Source organism: Prunus avium, chromosome 6, assembly GCF_965620075.1.
Source record: "Prunus avium chromosome 6, drPruAviu1.hap1.1, whole genome shotgun sequence".
In the NCBI taxonomy this organism is placed as follows: Eukaryota; Viridiplantae; Streptophyta; class Magnoliopsida; order Rosales; family Rosaceae; genus Prunus; species Prunus avium.
The window spans coordinates 34,394,751-34,412,865 of record NC_142289.1 but is presented as its reverse complement, the minus strand read 5'-3'; the positions used below and the strand labels follow the sequence as shown (position 1 = coordinate 34,412,865).

General features: G+C 37.2%; 2 protein-coding genes across 2 annotated transcripts; both read right to left on the bottom strand.

Annotated features, from left to right (window-relative positions):
* Positions 1 to 211: 211 nt before the first annotated feature.
* Positions 212 to 3,439, bottom strand: LOC110773451 (subtilisin-like protease SBT4.3). The gene is made up of 10 exons (XM_021977972.1): positions 3,344 to 3,439; positions 3,083 to 3,174; positions 2,882 to 2,973; positions 2,536 to 2,782; positions 1,859 to 2,342; positions 1,678 to 1,772; positions 1,369 to 1,593; positions 1,172 to 1,283; positions 877 to 1,087; positions 212 to 780 (listed from the first exon to the last, which is right to left on the bottom strand). Exons 1-10 carry the CDS (start codon positions 3,437 to 3,439, stop codon positions 212 to 214), a joined length of 2,223 nt encoding a protein of 740 aa, XP_021833664.1.
* A 583-nt stretch (positions 3,440 to 4,022) lies between these two features.
* LOC110773472 (subtilisin-like protease SBT4.3) lies at positions 4,023 to 7,465 on the bottom strand. The gene is made up of 10 exons (XM_088255789.1): positions 7,308 to 7,465; positions 7,056 to 7,147; positions 6,872 to 6,963; positions 6,546 to 6,792; positions 5,674 to 6,157; positions 5,481 to 5,575; positions 5,172 to 5,396; positions 4,974 to 5,085; positions 4,678 to 4,891; positions 4,023 to 4,586 (listed from the first exon to the last, which is right to left on the bottom strand). Exons 1-10 carry the CDS (start codon positions 7,401 to 7,403, stop codon positions 4,042 to 4,044), a joined length of 2,202 nt encoding a protein of 733 aa, XP_088111915.1. The 5' UTR covers positions 7,404 to 7,465; the 3' UTR covers positions 4,023 to 4,041.
* Between the last annotated feature and the right edge of the window lie 10,650 nt (positions 7,466 to 18,115).

Below are 18,115 nucleotides of genomic sequence, written 5' to 3'. Positions count from 1 at the left end.
AGGAGTGTGTTTTGAGCTATAAACCATCTACATCAACACAAGTCAACTAGTCGTATAGTTTTTTAATAACGTCTTTTTGGCACTTCAAAGGTGCCCTTAAAAGTGCACCCTTCATATGGGAGAGGATAAACGAATGTAAGAAGTGATATTTGAAGTGCCAAAATAATTTTTTTATTATGTCCATAACACATTCAGTAAATATTTTTTTATTTTATTTAAAAAGGATATTGATCCTCTCCATTTGCATAGCTGAAGTGTACACAACAATTGGGCTTCTAACACTGTGAGTACCATCAAACCAAACCAGCTTTGTAGAAACTTGTATTCCAAAAGGCACACCGCTTCCAGCCACAGTCACATCAAAAGCCTTCTCCTCATTCAAGGACTTGAAGGAAAGAATTTCAGGCACCACTTTGATCTCAACTTTGGAGTCTTGAAAGATTGTGGCCTTGTAACTGGAGTTTGCAAGGCCAACATTTTTAATTCTTCTATGAAATTTAACCGTGAAAGGATTCATTGGGTTAACTTTAGCTGCCATTGAAGGGTAGTTATGATCCAGTGGTGACCCTTTATCTGTAGGGCATGTGCTGTTATCACCTGATACAAGTCTAACTTTGTCTTCATCATATTTCATGCATAGCAACCTTATGTAGTCTTCTTTTGAAGCTTCATAAACTAGCCCCGGATTTATAGCTTTTACTGGATTGATGTGTCCCGATCCATAAGCAAATTCACCAGTAGAAATGTTGCTCTTGGTGCTGGTATCATTCATGGGCCAAGCTACAAAACATAGAAAAAGATTTGGCTGTAGTATCAATTTTTTTTAATTCAAAACTAATGTGACCTATCAAGCAATTGCTATTATGCAGACAATACCAGTAGTCATAAGGGATGATTTGATGGCGGCCGGAGACCAGTCAGGGTGGAAGCTTTTAACGTATGCAGCTACGCCAGCAGCATGGGGGCAAGCCATGGAGGTTCCAGACATGATCTTATATTTTACATGCCTCTTGTCTTCAAACTCTGAGATGGAAGCATCAGGCGAATATGCAGCCAGAATTTGTACTCCGGGGGCACTTATATCTGGCTAAAACACATTAGAGTGCAAATGTTATTATTATCAGATCCATGCACGTAGAAGATAAATGTAGGTGACAAGGAACACCCATACCTTGATAATTTCCGGTAAAATTAGATTTGGTCCACGTGAAGAGAAGAAAGCGACATGAGGTGCAGCAGGATCTTTTATGTGTTCACTTTTTAGTATGGTTCCTTGAGGATCTCTATACAATTAGAAACGCATTTAATCATTTAGAGAAAGAAAACATGTTGAGACAATGCCCTTATGATATCGAAAAGAAACTATACCTAGTGGAGTTCATGTAGGACATCATCACACTATACTCTTTGGGGTGTAAAGCCGTCGCAGCTAAGGGGAGAATCAAAGAAAGATCATCATCGTTGTAGAAATTAAGTAAAACTGAACCTAGTGCACCAGCTTCATACGCCTCAGGAATTGCACTAGTGTATCGATCACACAGCACAATCTTTCCCTTTACTAATTGACTGTCCAGGCAACCTTCTTTACAATTTCTGCAATGCAACAAGTCAGACCCTAGAACCTTATTAGTTCATGTCTAGTGTTCGCAGTTAAAATACAATCAGTACAAAAATTACCCTGCGTCTTCCTCTGTGCAATTACTTGAAACATCTTTTCCATGTACCAGAGGGAAACTTGTTCCATTTAATGTAAAAGAGTTCACAGAATTCCCCTGTTTTCTATGAAGATATTAGAAAGTATATAACAGAAAATTGCAATGAAATACACAAGTTTATCGGTGAAGTTGATGAGACTTACAACTACTGTTGTACCAATTCCAAAAAAATCTTTGTCAATGATCCGACGATCTATGCTACTTGCTGCAACTGTCAATATCCAGGGAGCTGGACTTGACACAGTACCATCTAAAGGACCATTGTTGCCTGCAGAGTTTGTGGTTAGTATCCCATTTTCCATTGCATGAAAAGCACCAATGGAAATAGCATCCCCATAGACATCTGCCATAAAACCAAGTCCAATTGAAATGGTAATAATGTCAACTCCATCATTAATAGCATCGTCAAAAGCGGCCAAAATATCGTGTGCCATGCACGTTGGAGCACAAACTTTATATGCTGGAATTCTCGCAGACGGTACTCCTCCTCTAGCAGTACCTTGTGCTAGTCCATAAAAGCTTGCATCCTTTACACCATTCCCAGCTGCCGTTGAGGCAGTGTGGGTTCCATGACCTGTACCATCCCTTGCAGACTCTGCTGTGTAATATCGAGCTCCAATGAGTTTGCTGCAGAAAGAAAATTATTGTTATTTTTATTGTGGCTACAACCTTAGTAAGTATTACTAGCAAAACCATTAGAAAAATTCTGAAAATGGACAGACACGGGTATTTATGAAAGAATAGGTCTCTAAATTAGTTTCCTGTAATGAAAAGGATACTAATGCTACCACAAGATCGATGAATATGGAGGGGCACCTACTTGTTGCAAGTGAAATTTTTGCCACCTTTACAAGCACCTTTCCACCTCTTAGGAGCAGGACCAAAACCTACATCCGTAAAGCTCTCTGATTCAGGCCAAATTCCACTATCATTTACACCAACAATAATGTCACTCTCAACAGTGGCATTTCGATTGATTTTCTCATCGAAACCCATAAAGTCCAAAGATCTTGTTGTTTGGAGTTGATATGTTCTGCTTGGAAGGACAGAGACCACTTCCTTCATGTCTGAAATGAACAGTTTATAAGCATGATATAATCTCAAACCAAACTATATTACTACTGTGTAATGGGAAAGAAAAAAAAAGAGAGTCATGGAAGCATTACTCGAAAGTTTTTCTCTTTCCTGGTCAGTGAGCTTGGCAGCAAATCCATTGAAACTCCTTTTGTAACTTCTTACTAATAAATCTTCAATAGAACTGAGAGAGAGAGAGAGAGAGAGAGAGAGAGAGAGAGAGAGAGAGAGAGAGAGAAGAACTAGCTTATGACTTCAAAGACAAAAAAGACAATGTAATGTCGATAGACTACCTTCCCTGGACAACTCTCTGTAGAATACTGTTGTGGTGAGACAATAAAGAGTACACTCCTTGAGGAAGTGATCCCAAGTACACAATAGAGACCTGCATCATCATGATCGTATATTCACAGTCAAGTTTAAAAATTATTAATACTGTTAAAAGAGTTCTTCATAAAATGGCATCAATCACAGATTGAATAGCCTTCCAATCTTACTATTCATCAAGCGAAAGATCGAGAAGACTATTGTTATACAACAAAGATGACTCCTACCTCTCTATCTTCAGAAGTGGCTTTGCACAATAAACTCATAGTTAGGATGAGAATGCAGAAGACATGATAAAACAGAAGTTCTCCATCCTTAGCCATTGTTCAATTCTCAAAAGGACTTCCTTAACAAAAATTCTAAATTCATAGAATGATATGCACCTTCTATATATGTATATAGGTTGGCATTAGCATTAATTATGGCCACTAGTATTAGGGGTGTGCAAGATCCAATCCAATCCACCCAAATCCCCAATTTTAATTGGTTTCGATGACTTAGTGGATTGGATCAAATGAAACCGCTCTTAAATTCAGAGAGACAGGCTAGTGGCCCACTACTAACATCACCAATATTGTCCCCAACTTAACCACCTACAAAGCTCAGTATGTGTGGGGTTTTATCACAAAAGGCCTCGGTGTTATTAGTAGTAGAACTATTAATTATATTTTGTATTTTATTTAGTAAAGTTTCCGATGTGGGACTTATAAAGTTATATTCTTCAACAATCACGTAGTCAGGCAGCCATTGTTATTTCAAACTCATCATTATATTTAAGAAAACAAACATTAAATTTAATTATGTGAAATCAAATATTCTCACACTCTGAATAAGATATTATATTTGTTTAAGGGCCTCAAATAGAGTCATAACTTGTGTATATTTCTTGGGGTGATTGATCCTCCATTTGAAAATGTGAATCTCATTACTCATGTTCAGCTGCAGTGTATACAACAATTGGACTTCTAACATTGTGAGTACCATCAAACCAAACCAGCGCCGCAGAAACTTGTGATCCATATGGCAAACCGCTTCCAGCAACGGTCATATTGAAAGTCTTCTCCTCATTCAAGGACTTGAAGGAAAGAACTTCAGGCACCACTTTGATCTCAACTTTGGATTCTGAGAAGATTTTGGCCGTGTAAGTGGCGTTTGCAAGGCCAACATTTTTAACTCTTCTATGAAATTCTACTGCGAAAGGTTTCATTGGTTCAACTTTAGCTCCCATTGAAGGGTAATTAAGATCCTTTGGCGATCCTTTATCAGAGCCTATAGGGCATGTGCTGTTATCACCTGACAGAAGTCTAACTCTGGCTTCATCATATTTCATGCATAGCAACCTTATGTAATCTTCTTTAGAAGCTTCATACACTAGCCCAGGGTCTATAGCTTTTACAGGATTGATATGTCCCGATCCATAAGCAAACTCATAAGTGGGAACGTAGCTCTGGGAATCATTCATAGGCCAAGCTACAAGCATAGAAAATATTTGATAGTATTATCATAATTTGCAAATTTAAAAGGAGACTAATCAAGCAAAAGCTATTTGAGAAGACAATACCGGTGGTCATAATAGATGATTTGATGGCGGCAGGAGACCAATCAGGGTGAAAGCTTTTAACATATGCAGCTACACCAGCAGCGTGGGGGCAAGCCATGGAGGTTCCAGACATTATATTGTATTGTACATGCCTGTTGTCTCCAGGAGTCGTTGAGATAGAAGCATCAGGCGAAAATGCAGCCAAAACTTGTACTCCCGGGGCACTTATATCTGGCTGAAAAACATCAACAGAGTGTAAATGTATAATGTATCCATGAATATCGAAGCTAAATATAGGTCACAAGGAAATCATATACCTTGATAATGTCGGGTAAAATTAGATTCGGTCCACGTGAAGAGAAGAGAGCAACAAGAGGTGCAGCAGGATTGTTTATGGCTTCACTTTTTAATATGGTTCCTTGAGGATCTCTATAAAATACGAGAGGCATTCAATCATTTAGAGAGAGAAAACATGTTGAGACAATCCCCTAATAACCATCCAAAAGAATCTATACCTAGTGGAGTTCATGTAGGACATGACCACACTATATGTCTTCTCATTTAAAGTCGTTGCAGCAAATGGGGGAATCGTAGAGAAATCATCAGTATTGCGAAAATTATATAAAACTGAACCGAGTGCACCAGCTTTATATGCAGCTGTATTTCCCCTATCGTAATCATCACACAGCACAATCTTTCCCTTTACGAAATCACTGTCCAGGCAACCTTCTTCACATCTTCTGCAATGTAATAAGGTAGTATCTTGCATGTTATTAATTTGTTTAGAATGTTCACAGTTAAAATAACAATGGTAGAAGAATTACCCAGCCCTTCTCTCTGTGCAATTACGTGAAACATCTTTTCCATGTACCAAAGGAAAACTTGTTCCATTTAATATAAAAGTGTTCACAGAACTCCCCTGTTTGTGTAAAGATCATTAAAAAGTCTTCAACAGAAAATCTCAATATAAAAAAAATGCAAATTATTTTGAGGATGGAGGAAGGGGATGTGACTTACAACTAGTGTTGTCCCATTTCCGAGAACAACTTTGTCAATGATCCGACGATCTGTGCTACTTGCTGCAACTGTCAATATCCATGGAGCTAGACTTGACACAGTAGCACCTAAAGGGCCATTGTTGCCTGCAGAGTTTGAGGTTAGTATCCCTTTCTCCATTGCATGAAAGGCACCAATGGAAATAGCATCCCGATCCAAATCTTGTATAAAACCAAATCCAATGGAAATTGTAATAATGTCCACTCCATCGGCAATAGCATCGTCAAAAGCAGCCAAAATATTGTGTGCCATGCACATTGGAGCGCAAACTTTATATGCTGAAATTCTCGCAGATGGAACTCCTCCTCTTGCTGTACCTTGTGCTAGTCCATAAAAGCTTACATCCTTTACAGCATTCCCAGCTGCTGTCGAGGCAGTGTGGCTTCCATGACCTGTTCCATCCCTTGCAGACTCTGCTACGTAATATCGAGCTCCGATGAGCTTACTGCAAAGAGAACATAGAATTACAAGCAAAACCATAACAAAAATAACGAAAATGAATATACATAGGTGTTTCTAATAGAATAAGTCCCTGATTTAGTTTCCTATTACGAAAAGGATGACAATACAAAAGTATCAATTTGGTCCATATATATTGGTATTAGCTATAGAAATTTGGAAGTTGATTGTAAAGCTGCCTTTTCCATTGACATAAACAAGCTATTTGAACAACTTAAATTTGTGTTTTCTCTTTCTCCCTTTCTATCTTCTCTTATTTCTTGGTTAGTTTTTCCTTGTGATTTATGCGAGTTTTCTTTTTTCTGCAACAGTTTACATATAATAAATATTGAAGACATACTGCCACAATATTGAAGAATATTGAGGGAACCTACTTGTTGCAAGTGAAGTTGTTGCCTCCTTTACAAGCTCCTTTCCACCTCTTGGGAGGAGGACCAAAACCTTCGTCTTTAAAACTCTCTGATTCAGGCCAAATCCCGCTGTCAATCACACCAACAACAACATCACTCTCAACAGTGGCAGTTTGATTGATTTTCTCATGGAAACCCATAAAGTCCCAAGATCTTGTTGTTTGGAGTTGATATGTTCTGCTTGGAAAGACAGAGACCACTTCCTTCATGTCTGCAATGCACCGTCTATATAAATGATATATTCTTAACCATTTTAATGAAAGAAAGAAAAAGTATCATGGAGGCATTACTTGCAAGTTTTTCTCTTTCCAGGTCAGTGAGCTTGGCAGCAAATCCATTGAAACTCCGTTTGTAACTTCTCACTAATAAACTTTCAAGAGAACTGAGAGAGAGAGAGAGAGAGAGGTGTAAGAACTAGCCCTATGACTTAAAAGACAAAAACAAAAGGTAACATTAAAGATCTGCATAGACTACCTTCCTTGGATAACTCTCTGTAGAATACTTGGGTGGTGAGACAATGGAGAGTACACTCCATGAGGAAGTGATCCCAAGTACACAATAGAGACCTGCATCATCATGATCAAATATTCAGTCACATATAAATATAATAATCAATACTGTTGAAAAAGTTCTTCATAAAATGGCATTTCCTTTTTATTTATTATCAATCGAAGATCAAGCGAAAGACCGAGAAGACTATTGTTTTACAACAAAGATGACTCCTACCTCTCTATCTTCAGAAGTGGCTTTGGACAATAAACTGATAGTTTGGATGAGAATGGTGAAGGCATGATAAAACAGAAGTGCTCCATGCTTAGCCATTGTTCAATTCTCTTAACACTTCAGGACCAGGTGAAGAGTACTTTATAGTGGGACTAAGGATGCAGTATCCCATCACCTCCACTAAGCATCCAGAATTTCTTTTCTTTCTTTTAATTTCACTTTTGGCATACAGCTAACTTATAAAAGTTATTCCTTGACAAGAATTCTAAATTCATAGAATGTTATGCACCTTCTACTACATATGTAAACAGATTGGCATTAGAATTGATTCCGGCTACTGATCGGTTCATAATTGTATATTATTTCTTACCCTTCTAGCTTATGATTTGGTTATGTTTTTGAGTTAAACTTGTGCTTTTAATCCTTTTTGTGTTTATCTTTCAGTTAATTGAGCTTTAGGTAACAATGATGGCTTTGGAGAACATAATTCATGCAATTCAAGCATGTTAAGGCCTAATTTGGATGAATTGATGAAGAGCTTAAAGACAAATTCATTATGGCTACAACCCCCTGCCAGTCCAGTTCCGTAGGTCATATTGCAAGCTTTGTTTCAGCAACCTACATAGCTCGGATGAGGCCACATTCTTCATGAAAGTTGCTCCAATTGGTGTGTACTATAACATATCCAAAAGTCAGCCCCATTGGATAAATCTGGAGTCCGTTACCTAGCAAACACAGAACCATGCTCAGGATGGATCTTATCAGCGCGGAAAATGAGTTAGAAATTTGTTTCGGCCTTAACTTCTTCCTCCGACCTTGGATTGGCCCAAATAACATATGGCTGGAAAGAAGACATTCTGAACTTCAATTTAGAGTGCTTAAAGTCCTAATTTGATTAAGAGAAGCCCAAGTTGTAAGCCCTTGAAGTTGCTGGTCATGCTGACCTCAGCATGTGCTGGTTGGATGCTTGGTCATGGTGAGCTAGGTATGAGCTATCATTTCTGGTTGGAAGCTTGGTCATGGTGACATGAAGATGAGCTAGGGCTGCTGGTGGGATTTAGTGGTGAAGTGCATCAACCAATTCAAGATTTTCTAATACAAGTGCATCAACCATTTCAGATTTTATAATTCAAGTGTTGTATGCATTAGTCTTATTGAATTCTGATTTTCACTTCCCCTAGGCCTATAAATAGGGAAGTTCTCTAAGCTTGTAATAACACCCCAAGGGGGGGGAGCTCTCAAGCACTTCTCTAGAGCTCCCTTCCCTTCTCTCCCTCAAATTCTCTTAGTTTCCCTTTGTAGTTCTCAATTGTTGTAATAAGATCATTCTATTAAATTTTCTTTGTACTAAATATCAAACATCTCTCTACTTCCCTTCTCTTCCAAAAGTCTTCATGTCTCAAACACTTCACAAACACATTTCTCTTCATTCCCTAAGTTCTCAAATTCTCCAAGTTCACAAACATCCTCCAAGTTCTCAACCACTCTCTTCCAAATTCTCAAAGTTCCTAAACACTCTCTTCCAAAATCCACAAAGCTCTCAAAACACCTCTCTACTTTCTTCTCCAAATCCTCCAAGTTCTCAAACAGTCTCTTCCAAATTCCCCATGTCTTAAACACATTCCCTTCCAAAATCCTCAAAGCTCTCAAACACATGTTCTTCCAAAATTCTCTAAAGTTCCCAAACACTTTCTTCTCCCTCCTCAAAGTTCTCAAACACTTCCTTTCTTCCTCAAAGTTCTCTTAGTTTCCTTAATGTTTTCTTAGTTGTAATTTATTTTTCTTTGTTATGTAAATTCTTTTCTTAAGTTTTCAAGTTGAATTAGTTTCCAAGTTTCAATTATGGTTTTTGTTCTTATTCATTATGCTTATAAGTTAATATGCTAGTTTGAATGATTGATCACCATTTAGGCTTGCATGTTAGCTATCTTGGTTTGAATTAAGAGTATACACCATGCTTTAATTCGAATTGAACTATGAATAGGAAGAGTATGTATGGACATTCGACAACAGGGATTAGATACATGCTTGGTTGTTTAAAATGTTCTTCTATGCTTAATGGGTTCCTAATGCTTAATTTTAGGTTAGACAACAAATGATCAAATTAGGGAATTAGGAACACAAGGTTATGACCACACACCATGGCTTAATCATACTTTAGCTAGAATCAATCCATTAATCTAATTGAACTTGGGAACTTATTTGCTTGAGTTACTTATTTCTTTCTTCCTTGTTTTATGTTCTTTGTTTTTGTTTCTATTTTGTGTAGGGAAACTAAATTGGATCATTCAATCACCAATCCCTGTGGAATCGACCTCGCACTTACATACGCTAAACTACCAACGGTTCGTGCACTTGCGAGTATCACAAGTTGAGGATGCAGCTTAATCCATTTTGGTGGAGCTAAATTTACACAACAAGTTTTTGGCGCCGTTGCCGGGGATCGGTAACATTGTTTGATTCTATTTGGCTTTCCTACTTTATTTTTTTTTCTTAACTGAACAATTTCAAGTTTTAATTCCATTTCAAGTTTGCGTGTTTGTTTTAGCAATTTATGACAGCTTAATAAAAATGGAGAGAGATGGCAACCTCAATCATAAGAATGGGAAGTGTGGAGCAATGGGAGAAGTCGCGACCTCCAAGTGCATCCATGCTCGACCTAATCGCTTCAAGGGGGAGCATTTCAATCCTTTCTCTTCTTTGAATTATGTTTATTTCCGTCATTGTTTTTACCTTTGGGTCCGCGTTGAGTTCTTTGTTTTTCTGTGCTGAATCCAACCATATAAAGAACGTGAAATTTGGACTTACGGTTGGAAAGTTATAGCCTAAAAACTGAACACAGGTCGAAGCTGAAAAACAGAGAAACGAATCTGTCCAAATGGTGATAAACGGGTGATAGAAAGTGCTGTTTGTTTTTTTTCTCTTTGGTTTCTTGGTTTGTTTCTTTTAGTACAACAATTTATGTTGTTTGTTTGAATTTGTTTAGAGTACTTAGTTCATTTTCGTTTATGGTTTGTTGTTCCATTTTATCTTAATTTGTTTTTGTTTCTTATCTTAAAAATTTTATAAAAAAAAAGATTTTTCATATGAGCCGACTTATGGTAACCCCAGTGAGCACTTCCGTTAATACAGTGTCTAGGAGTTCTTTAGGCGACACCTTCGGTGTCTAAGAAGTTTGGGTTTTAAGCGGGACCATTGTGACCCCTCCAACCTTCCCGGATCCCCTGGCTGTGTTTTCTGAGGCCCTTAACTGGTCATCTGTGAGTTGCTTGTATATTGTGTGTTTTTAAATTAAGTTTTTTTTATTTTCTTTGTTTTCTTTTCTGTTGAGTCTTTGTTTTTGTTTTGTTTCTGTTTTTGTGTTGTTATGTTAGTTTATTTATTTATTTACGTGGTATGGTTAGTTAGTTTATTTATGAGTGTTAAAACACATTTTTATTTCAAACATTGCATAAAAAAATAAATAAATAAAAAAAAAAAAACAATTAAAAAAAAAAAAAAAAAAAAACATCATCATCATCATCTTCTTCATCATCTTCTTCATCTTCTTCATCTCCATCATCATCATGGCTTGCCTCTATTTTCTCGCACTTGTAGAATCTGCAGCAGCTCCACATGGTCCTCATTTTTTCTCTGCAGTGCTTCCACGTGCCGATTGGCACAGTAGAGCCGCTTCTGCAAGTCTGCCACCATAGCCTTCAAGGAAGCTATTTCCTCGCTCATCGCGGCACACTCCCTTGTCCTCGCCAGTAATCGCATGCCCAAATTGGTAGCGGAGACCGCGTGGAGCACAGTTAAATTGTGGGACTCCTCTACCGCTGCCTTATCAGACCTCTGTGCCACATGCAGATGATCTGTCGGTGTGAGCTTGCTGCCAATCATGCCTCCCAGCAGCGCTGCTCTGTTCGGCAGTGCCTCAGAAAAGTTCGGTATTGCCTCAGCAAAGTTTGAGGCCGTGCCGTGATGATATGAAGAGTTTGGAAAGACAGTGTTTGGAGGAGCCCTTGTTTGGGCATTCGGTGGTGCAAGTGAGAGCTCAAGGTTGAGATCATCAAGGTGAGTGCATGAGGATGCCATTTGTTTTGCTTCTGAATTTTTTGATGTTTTTCCTTGAGTTTGCAGGAAGAAATGCTGGGTATCATCCGCTTGCAGAGGTGTGGTTTAAATAGACATATGTTGATGAGAGAGAGCAAACACCATTTCGGATTTCCCGGGCATGCTCGACCTAATCGCTTCAAGGGGGAGCACCTTTACTTTACTTTACTTTTTTTTTTTTTCCTCCGTGTTTTCTGGTGTTTAATGTTTTTGCCCGTTACTTTCATTTTCTAGAGCTTTGTGTTTTTGCTTTTCCCTTTCGGCTATCATCTTTATCTTATTTTAGTTAGGGAAATGTGTTTTCTTTTCCGTTTGTCGTCTTTGTTTTCTTTTTCTTTTTCTTTTTCTTTCTGCAACCTTACTCTTTTAATTCCGAAACAAAATAACGAAAATACAAAAACAACAAAATAAAATAAAAACAACAATAATGCAGTAGGAAATCATTTCTTCTCGGTGCTTGGTGTCTCGACCATTGGAGCTTTGAGTTTGGCCCTCTGGCTGTCCTCTTCCGGGGCTTCACGCACAGCTTCTTGGGGCTCATCACTTGAGCTCCCAAAGATCGCAATCTTAGCTTGAGCGTAACTACTCTCGCGATCTGCTTGTTTGCGTTTACCCGGTCGGTCTAGGTCCTCCAGCTGTTTTCGCATGTCGCGAGAGTACAACTCTACCATTTTTGATAGGTTTTTATTCTCGTCCCGCAATACTTCTAGCTGGTGTCGATTCACCTCCACTATCCTTGACCTCTCCCTTTTCAAGCTTTTTATAGCAGTCTGACACTCCTCAACCATACTTCGCTCCGCCGCCAACTGACCTTTCAGCACCTCTACCTCATGGGACTTCGCAAGTAGGCGATGACCCAAACTTGCGACTGTTGCCGTACTCTGCACGCTCAGTGCCAGGGCATCGCTCACGACCCGGTTGTCATCCCTTGTCCCCAGAACACGTATATCTTTAGGAGTCACTAAATTTCTAGCCACTCCAATGGCAACATCGTTGTCCAGGAGTATTGAGTCAGTTACTGTCACAGGCCCCCGTGCGGAAGCAAAGTAGGGCATCCATACTGGTGCTGCTGCTTGGCCTCGTGTCTGAGTCGGTGGAGCTAGGTTGAGATCCAACGAAAATGGGTAGTTAGAGGCCATTTGATTTCTCACTCTCTTTTCTTCTTTCTTTCTTTTCTCTTTTGTGTGTTTCTGAGTTTGTGTTTTTTTTACCCTTTCTTTTTACCTTTTATAGACTTAGTCTGCTAAACCCTAGCCGCTGCGGTTCTGAGTTCTGTGCGGCCCTTACCGCTTATCTCTATATGTCGCCGCACCCGTTTCCCAACCCCCTTAATTGCATTTTCACCTTTCACCACCTTCTAGTGAAAAAGTCGTCCCGCTTCACCCAAGAAGCCAATAATTCTAGCTTGGGGGATGTGACTGCTGCCTCTGCACGCCGACACGTCCCTCACCCCTTTCACCCGTGACTCCCCAGGAACCAAGGCATCAGGGACCACGCTCTTCCCTTTCAGAAATCACACTCTTTGCACTCCCAATGCACATTTTTTTTTTAAATTAAAAAAAAATAAAAATAAAAAATAAAAAATAAACGTCTGGGCTTCGGATTTTATTGTGGGTCGGGTTTTCACCGTTGTTTAGGTTTCAAGGTGGGTTAACTTTCTTTTGGGTTGGGCTTTTAATTGTTTGGGTTTTGGTTTGCGTAAGACTGTCTGTTTAGGGCTTTTTGTTTCGACTGTTTTACTGTTTCATTTCTTTTTATTTGTTTGTTTGTTTTGTAATTTTTTATTTTGTATTTATTTTATTTTATTTTATTTTTGTTTTTTGTTTTATTTATTTATTTATTTGCTTTAATACCTTCAATTGTTATGTTTGACATTGCTTGTGCCTAAATTTTAAACATTGAGGACAATGTTCATTTCTAGGTTTGGGGGTATTGGAGTTTAGCATGTAAATTTGGTTTTTCCTTAATTTATTTTTTTATTTTTTTATTTGCTTGTTTTTATTTTTATTTTATTTTGTTAAGTCTTGCTTTTATTTTGATTTTGATTTTGATTTTGATTTTATTCACTTTCCGAACACTTATGATGAGATAGTGATAAATGTTTGCATGACTTAAATAAAAATTGGATTTCATTTTATTTTAGTGTTTTTTTTTCTTTATTAAAAAATAAAAAAAAAAATTTGGCATTGTTCTAGCATGATATGTTTGAAACCTTCTTTGCACTTGCCATTTGTTTCATAATTTTCCAATTAAAGGATTTGCATGACCCAAATAATTGTATCAAGCACAAATTAGACTTATATAACCATATAAAGTGAGCTTTTGAGCCTAGTGCTTCATTTCATGAGTGTTATACACATACTCTTATTTTCTTGTCATCAAAGTTGTTGTTTGATCTCATTATTCATTGATTTGGTTGATCACTTAAAAGTCATTCATTCTTATGCAATTTGACTTCATGACATTTTAAGAAGTGATATTAAGGCCTTCTTTGGATCGTTTGTGCCTTTCAAGCTAACCTTATGCATGCTTAAGCATGATTTTCCATTGTTAACCATTTTGAGCCTACATGTAAACCTTTTCTTTCATTTTACCAATTATATTTCCTCACCTTAGCCCGAAAAACAAATATTTACCTTTCTAAGGAATTCATGAGCTCTAATTCGGATGTGTTTTTCAGGCTAAGTTTGGGAAGGGATATTACATCAAAAAAAAAAAAAAAAAAAAAAAATCACACAATTGGTGAAAGAAAAGAGAAAAGTTGTGATTAAGTGGTGGTTGAATGAAATTTCATTTTTGGGCCTTCAAAATAAATTGGTGGTTGTTCAGGAAAGGAGTGAATCAATGTAAATGAAGGGTATAAGGAGTTTTGATCAGGTAAAAGAAAAAAATCTAATCGTGATGATTCGAAGTCTTGTAAACAATTATTTTATGCTCTTGCATTGCGAGTTCCTTGGACTTTGTATTATCCATATCCTTCATTTCTTACTCACCTTACACCCTTGGCCCCATTACAACCCATGTTAAAGACCTAAATTGATCTTAAATGTCATGTGGTTGAATTGCATTCATTTTTCTACTTTTAAGTGTTTGACATCCTTCTTGAGATCATATTAATGCAAGTTCTTCATATTCCTATTTTGAGTTAAGTCCCTTATGATTTAACTCTAATCTCATGTTTATAATTGAGTGTTGCATTGTAGCCCTCTTCTGAGTGATTCATTTGTGAGAGGACAACTTCGGTGAGATTTGAAGTAGCATTTGTGCTTGGTATGATTTTTGAAATTGTGTGAAAACTAAGATTTGGGAATTTGTTGCATTTGGCTATCACACTAATACACTTTGAACATGTTATGTTTTGAACTTTGCCGCCTTGTAAATAATGTCTAAAATTGAGCTTTTAAACTTTTGAGTCATGTGCATGAGTCATTTATCTTCATAAAATGTTCGGAAAGATTGTTTTGAGTTTTTATTTATTTATTTTTATTTTTATTTTTGTTTTGTTTTTGTAATTATTTTTGTTTTTGTTTTTTATTTTGCTTACGGACTAACAATCTTTTAAGTTTTCTAATTACCTTGTTTTACAGAGTCAGTAAAACGTTTGTGGGTATCGTATCTGTTAAACCCTCAGGAGACACAACTCCTCCTACTAGGGATGCCTAGAGGTTTAAAGGCTTGTTGCATATGCTCAATGCAATCGAGTTACCTACGAAAGTGGTCTAGTTAACTTCTTGTTTGTTTTTATCTTTGTTTTCCTTTTGTTTTGCTCGAGGACTAGCAAAATCTAGGTTTGGGGGTATTTGATCGGTTCATAATTGTATATTATTTCTTACCCTTCTAGCTTATGATTTGGTTATGTTTTTGAGTTAAACTTGTGCTTTTAATCCTTTTTGTGTTTATCTTTCAGTTAATTGAGCTTTAGGTAACAATGATGGCTTTGGAGAACATAATTCATGCAATTCAAGCATGTTAAGGCCTAATTTGGATGAATTGATGAAGAGCTTAAAGACAAATTCATTATGGCTACAACCCCCTGCCAGTCCAGTTCCGTAGGTCATATTGCAAGCTTTGTTTCAGCAACCTACATAGCTCGGATGAGGCCACATTCTTCATGAAAGTTGCTCCAATTGGTGTGTACTATAACATATCCAAAAGTCAGCCCCATTGGATAAATCTGGAGTCCGTTACCTAGCAAACACAGAACCATGCTCAGGATGGATCTTATCAGCGCGGAAAATGAGTTAGAAATTTGTTTCGGCCTTAACTTCTTCCTCCGACCTTGGATTGGCCCAAATAACATATGGCTGGAAAGAAGACATTCTGAACTTCAATTTAGAGTGCTTAAAGTCCTAATTTGATTAAGAGAAGCCCAAGTTGTAAGCCCTTGAAGTTGCTGGTCATGCTGACCTCAGCATGTGCTGGTTGGATGCTTGGTCATGGTGAGCTAGGTATGAGCTATCATTTCTGGTTGGAAGCTTGGTCATGGTGACATGAAGATGAGCTAGGGCTGCTGGTGGGATTTAGTGGTGAAGTGCATCAACCAATTCAAGATTTTCTAATACAAGTGCATCAACCATTTCAGATTTTATAATTCAAGTGTTGTATGCATTAGTCTTATTGAATTCTGATTTTCACTTCCCCTAGGCCTATAAATAGGGAAGTTCTCTAAGCTTGTAATAACACCCCAAGGGGGGGGAGCTCTCAAGCACTTCTCTAGAGCTCCCTTCCCTTCTCTCCCTCAAATTCTCTTAGTTTCCCTTTGTAGTTCTCAATTGTTGTAATAAGATCATTCTATTAAATTTTCTTTGTACTAAATATCAAACATCTCTCTACTTCCCTTCTCTTCCAAAAGTCTTCATGTCTCAAACACTTCACAAACACATTTCTCTTCATTCCCTAAGTTCTCAAATTCTCCAAGTTCACAAACATCCTCCAAGTTCTCAACCACTCTCTTCCAAATTCTCAAAGTTCCTAAACACTCTCTTCCAAAATCCACAAAGCTCTCAAAACACCTCTCTACTTTCTTCTCCAAATCCTCCAAGTTCTCAAACAGTCTCTTCCAAATTCCCCATGTCTTAAACACATTCCCTTCCAAAATCCTCAAAGCTCTCAAACACATGTTCTTCCAAAATTCTCTAAAGTTCCCAAACACTTTCTTCTCCCTCCTCAAAGTTCTCAAACACTTCCTTTCTTCCTCAAAGTTCTCTTAGTTTCCTTAATGTTTTCTTAGTTGTAATTTATTTTTCTTTGTTATGTAAATTCTTTTCTTAAGTTTTCAAGTTGAATTAGTTTCCAAGTTTCAATTATGGTTTTTGTTCTTATTCATTATGCTTATAAGTTAATATGCTAGTTTGAATGATTGATCACCATTTAGGCTTGCATGTTAGCTATCTTGGTTTGAATTAAGAGTATACACCATGCTTTAATTCGAATTGAACTATGAATAGGAAGAGTATGTATGGACATTCGACAACAGGGATTAGATACATGCTTGGTTGTTTAAAATGTTCTTCTATGCTTAATGGGTTCCTAATGCTTAATTTTAGGTTAGACAACAAATGATCAAATTAGGGAATTAGGAACACAAGGTTATGACCACACACCATGGCTTAATCATACTTTAGCTAGAATCAATCCATTAATCTAATTGAACTTGGGAACTTATTTGCTTGAGTTACTTATTTCTTTCTTCCTTGTTTTATGTTCTTTGTTTTTGTTTCTATTTTGTGTAGGGAAACTAAATTGGATCATTCAATCACCAATCCCTGTGGAATCGACCTCGCACTTACATACGCTAAACTACCAACGGTTCGTGCACTTGCGAGTATCACAAGTTGAGGATGCAGCTTAATCCATTTTGGTGGAGCTAAATTTACACAACAGCTACTATAGTATTTCTAAAGTTGTTGAAAAAGCCTTGATTTCACTCCTCAGGATTATTTACAATAACAGCAGTAAAACAACAATTCATTTGGATCGAATCGCTTAGTCAGGCAGCCATCATTATGTCATACCCATTATATTTGTTGTAATATGTCTTTCCATGTAGGATTATATAAAATTGTTCAAATTTTAAATGTGTTTTTCTGCAACAAGAAAGCACAAGCTGCTACATGTATGGATGAGTAGATCATACCTGGTGATCACCAAAAGGGTCATTCATATTCATGCACACCAGCACATGACATATTCTATTCCATGAAAGAAATGGTACTTTAATTTTTCATTTCTTTCAAATACAACTCATACACAATTTAATGCTTCTCTGGAAATTTCAGACAATTTTTTTCTGGGTTGTGAAGATTACACTTTTATTAGTCGAAGTTTGGGTCCTTGGCCAACCTAGAACAAGAAACCACAGTGATTCCCCAATAGAAAAACAAGGAAATATGTGTAAGTATACAAAAATTCTATATTAAATTCTTAATAATGTCTTCAAATCAGAGTGTGTATAGAAAGAAAGAATATCAGAAAAGGAAAAAGCCCGATGACAGAGAAAAATAAAAATAAATAAATAAAAAGAAGGAAAATCCTAAATGCACAGCGACCGTTGGATTTAATCTTTAAATAACAGTGGTTGATAACAATTAAAAAAACTAAAGCCAAAGTTGCTCAACTTTTTATTCATTCAAACACATTTAAAAATGTAAAACACTATTTCTCAAAGAGTTCCTCAAAAGATCCCTTTTTTTAATTTTATAATGGCAGATTGTGTA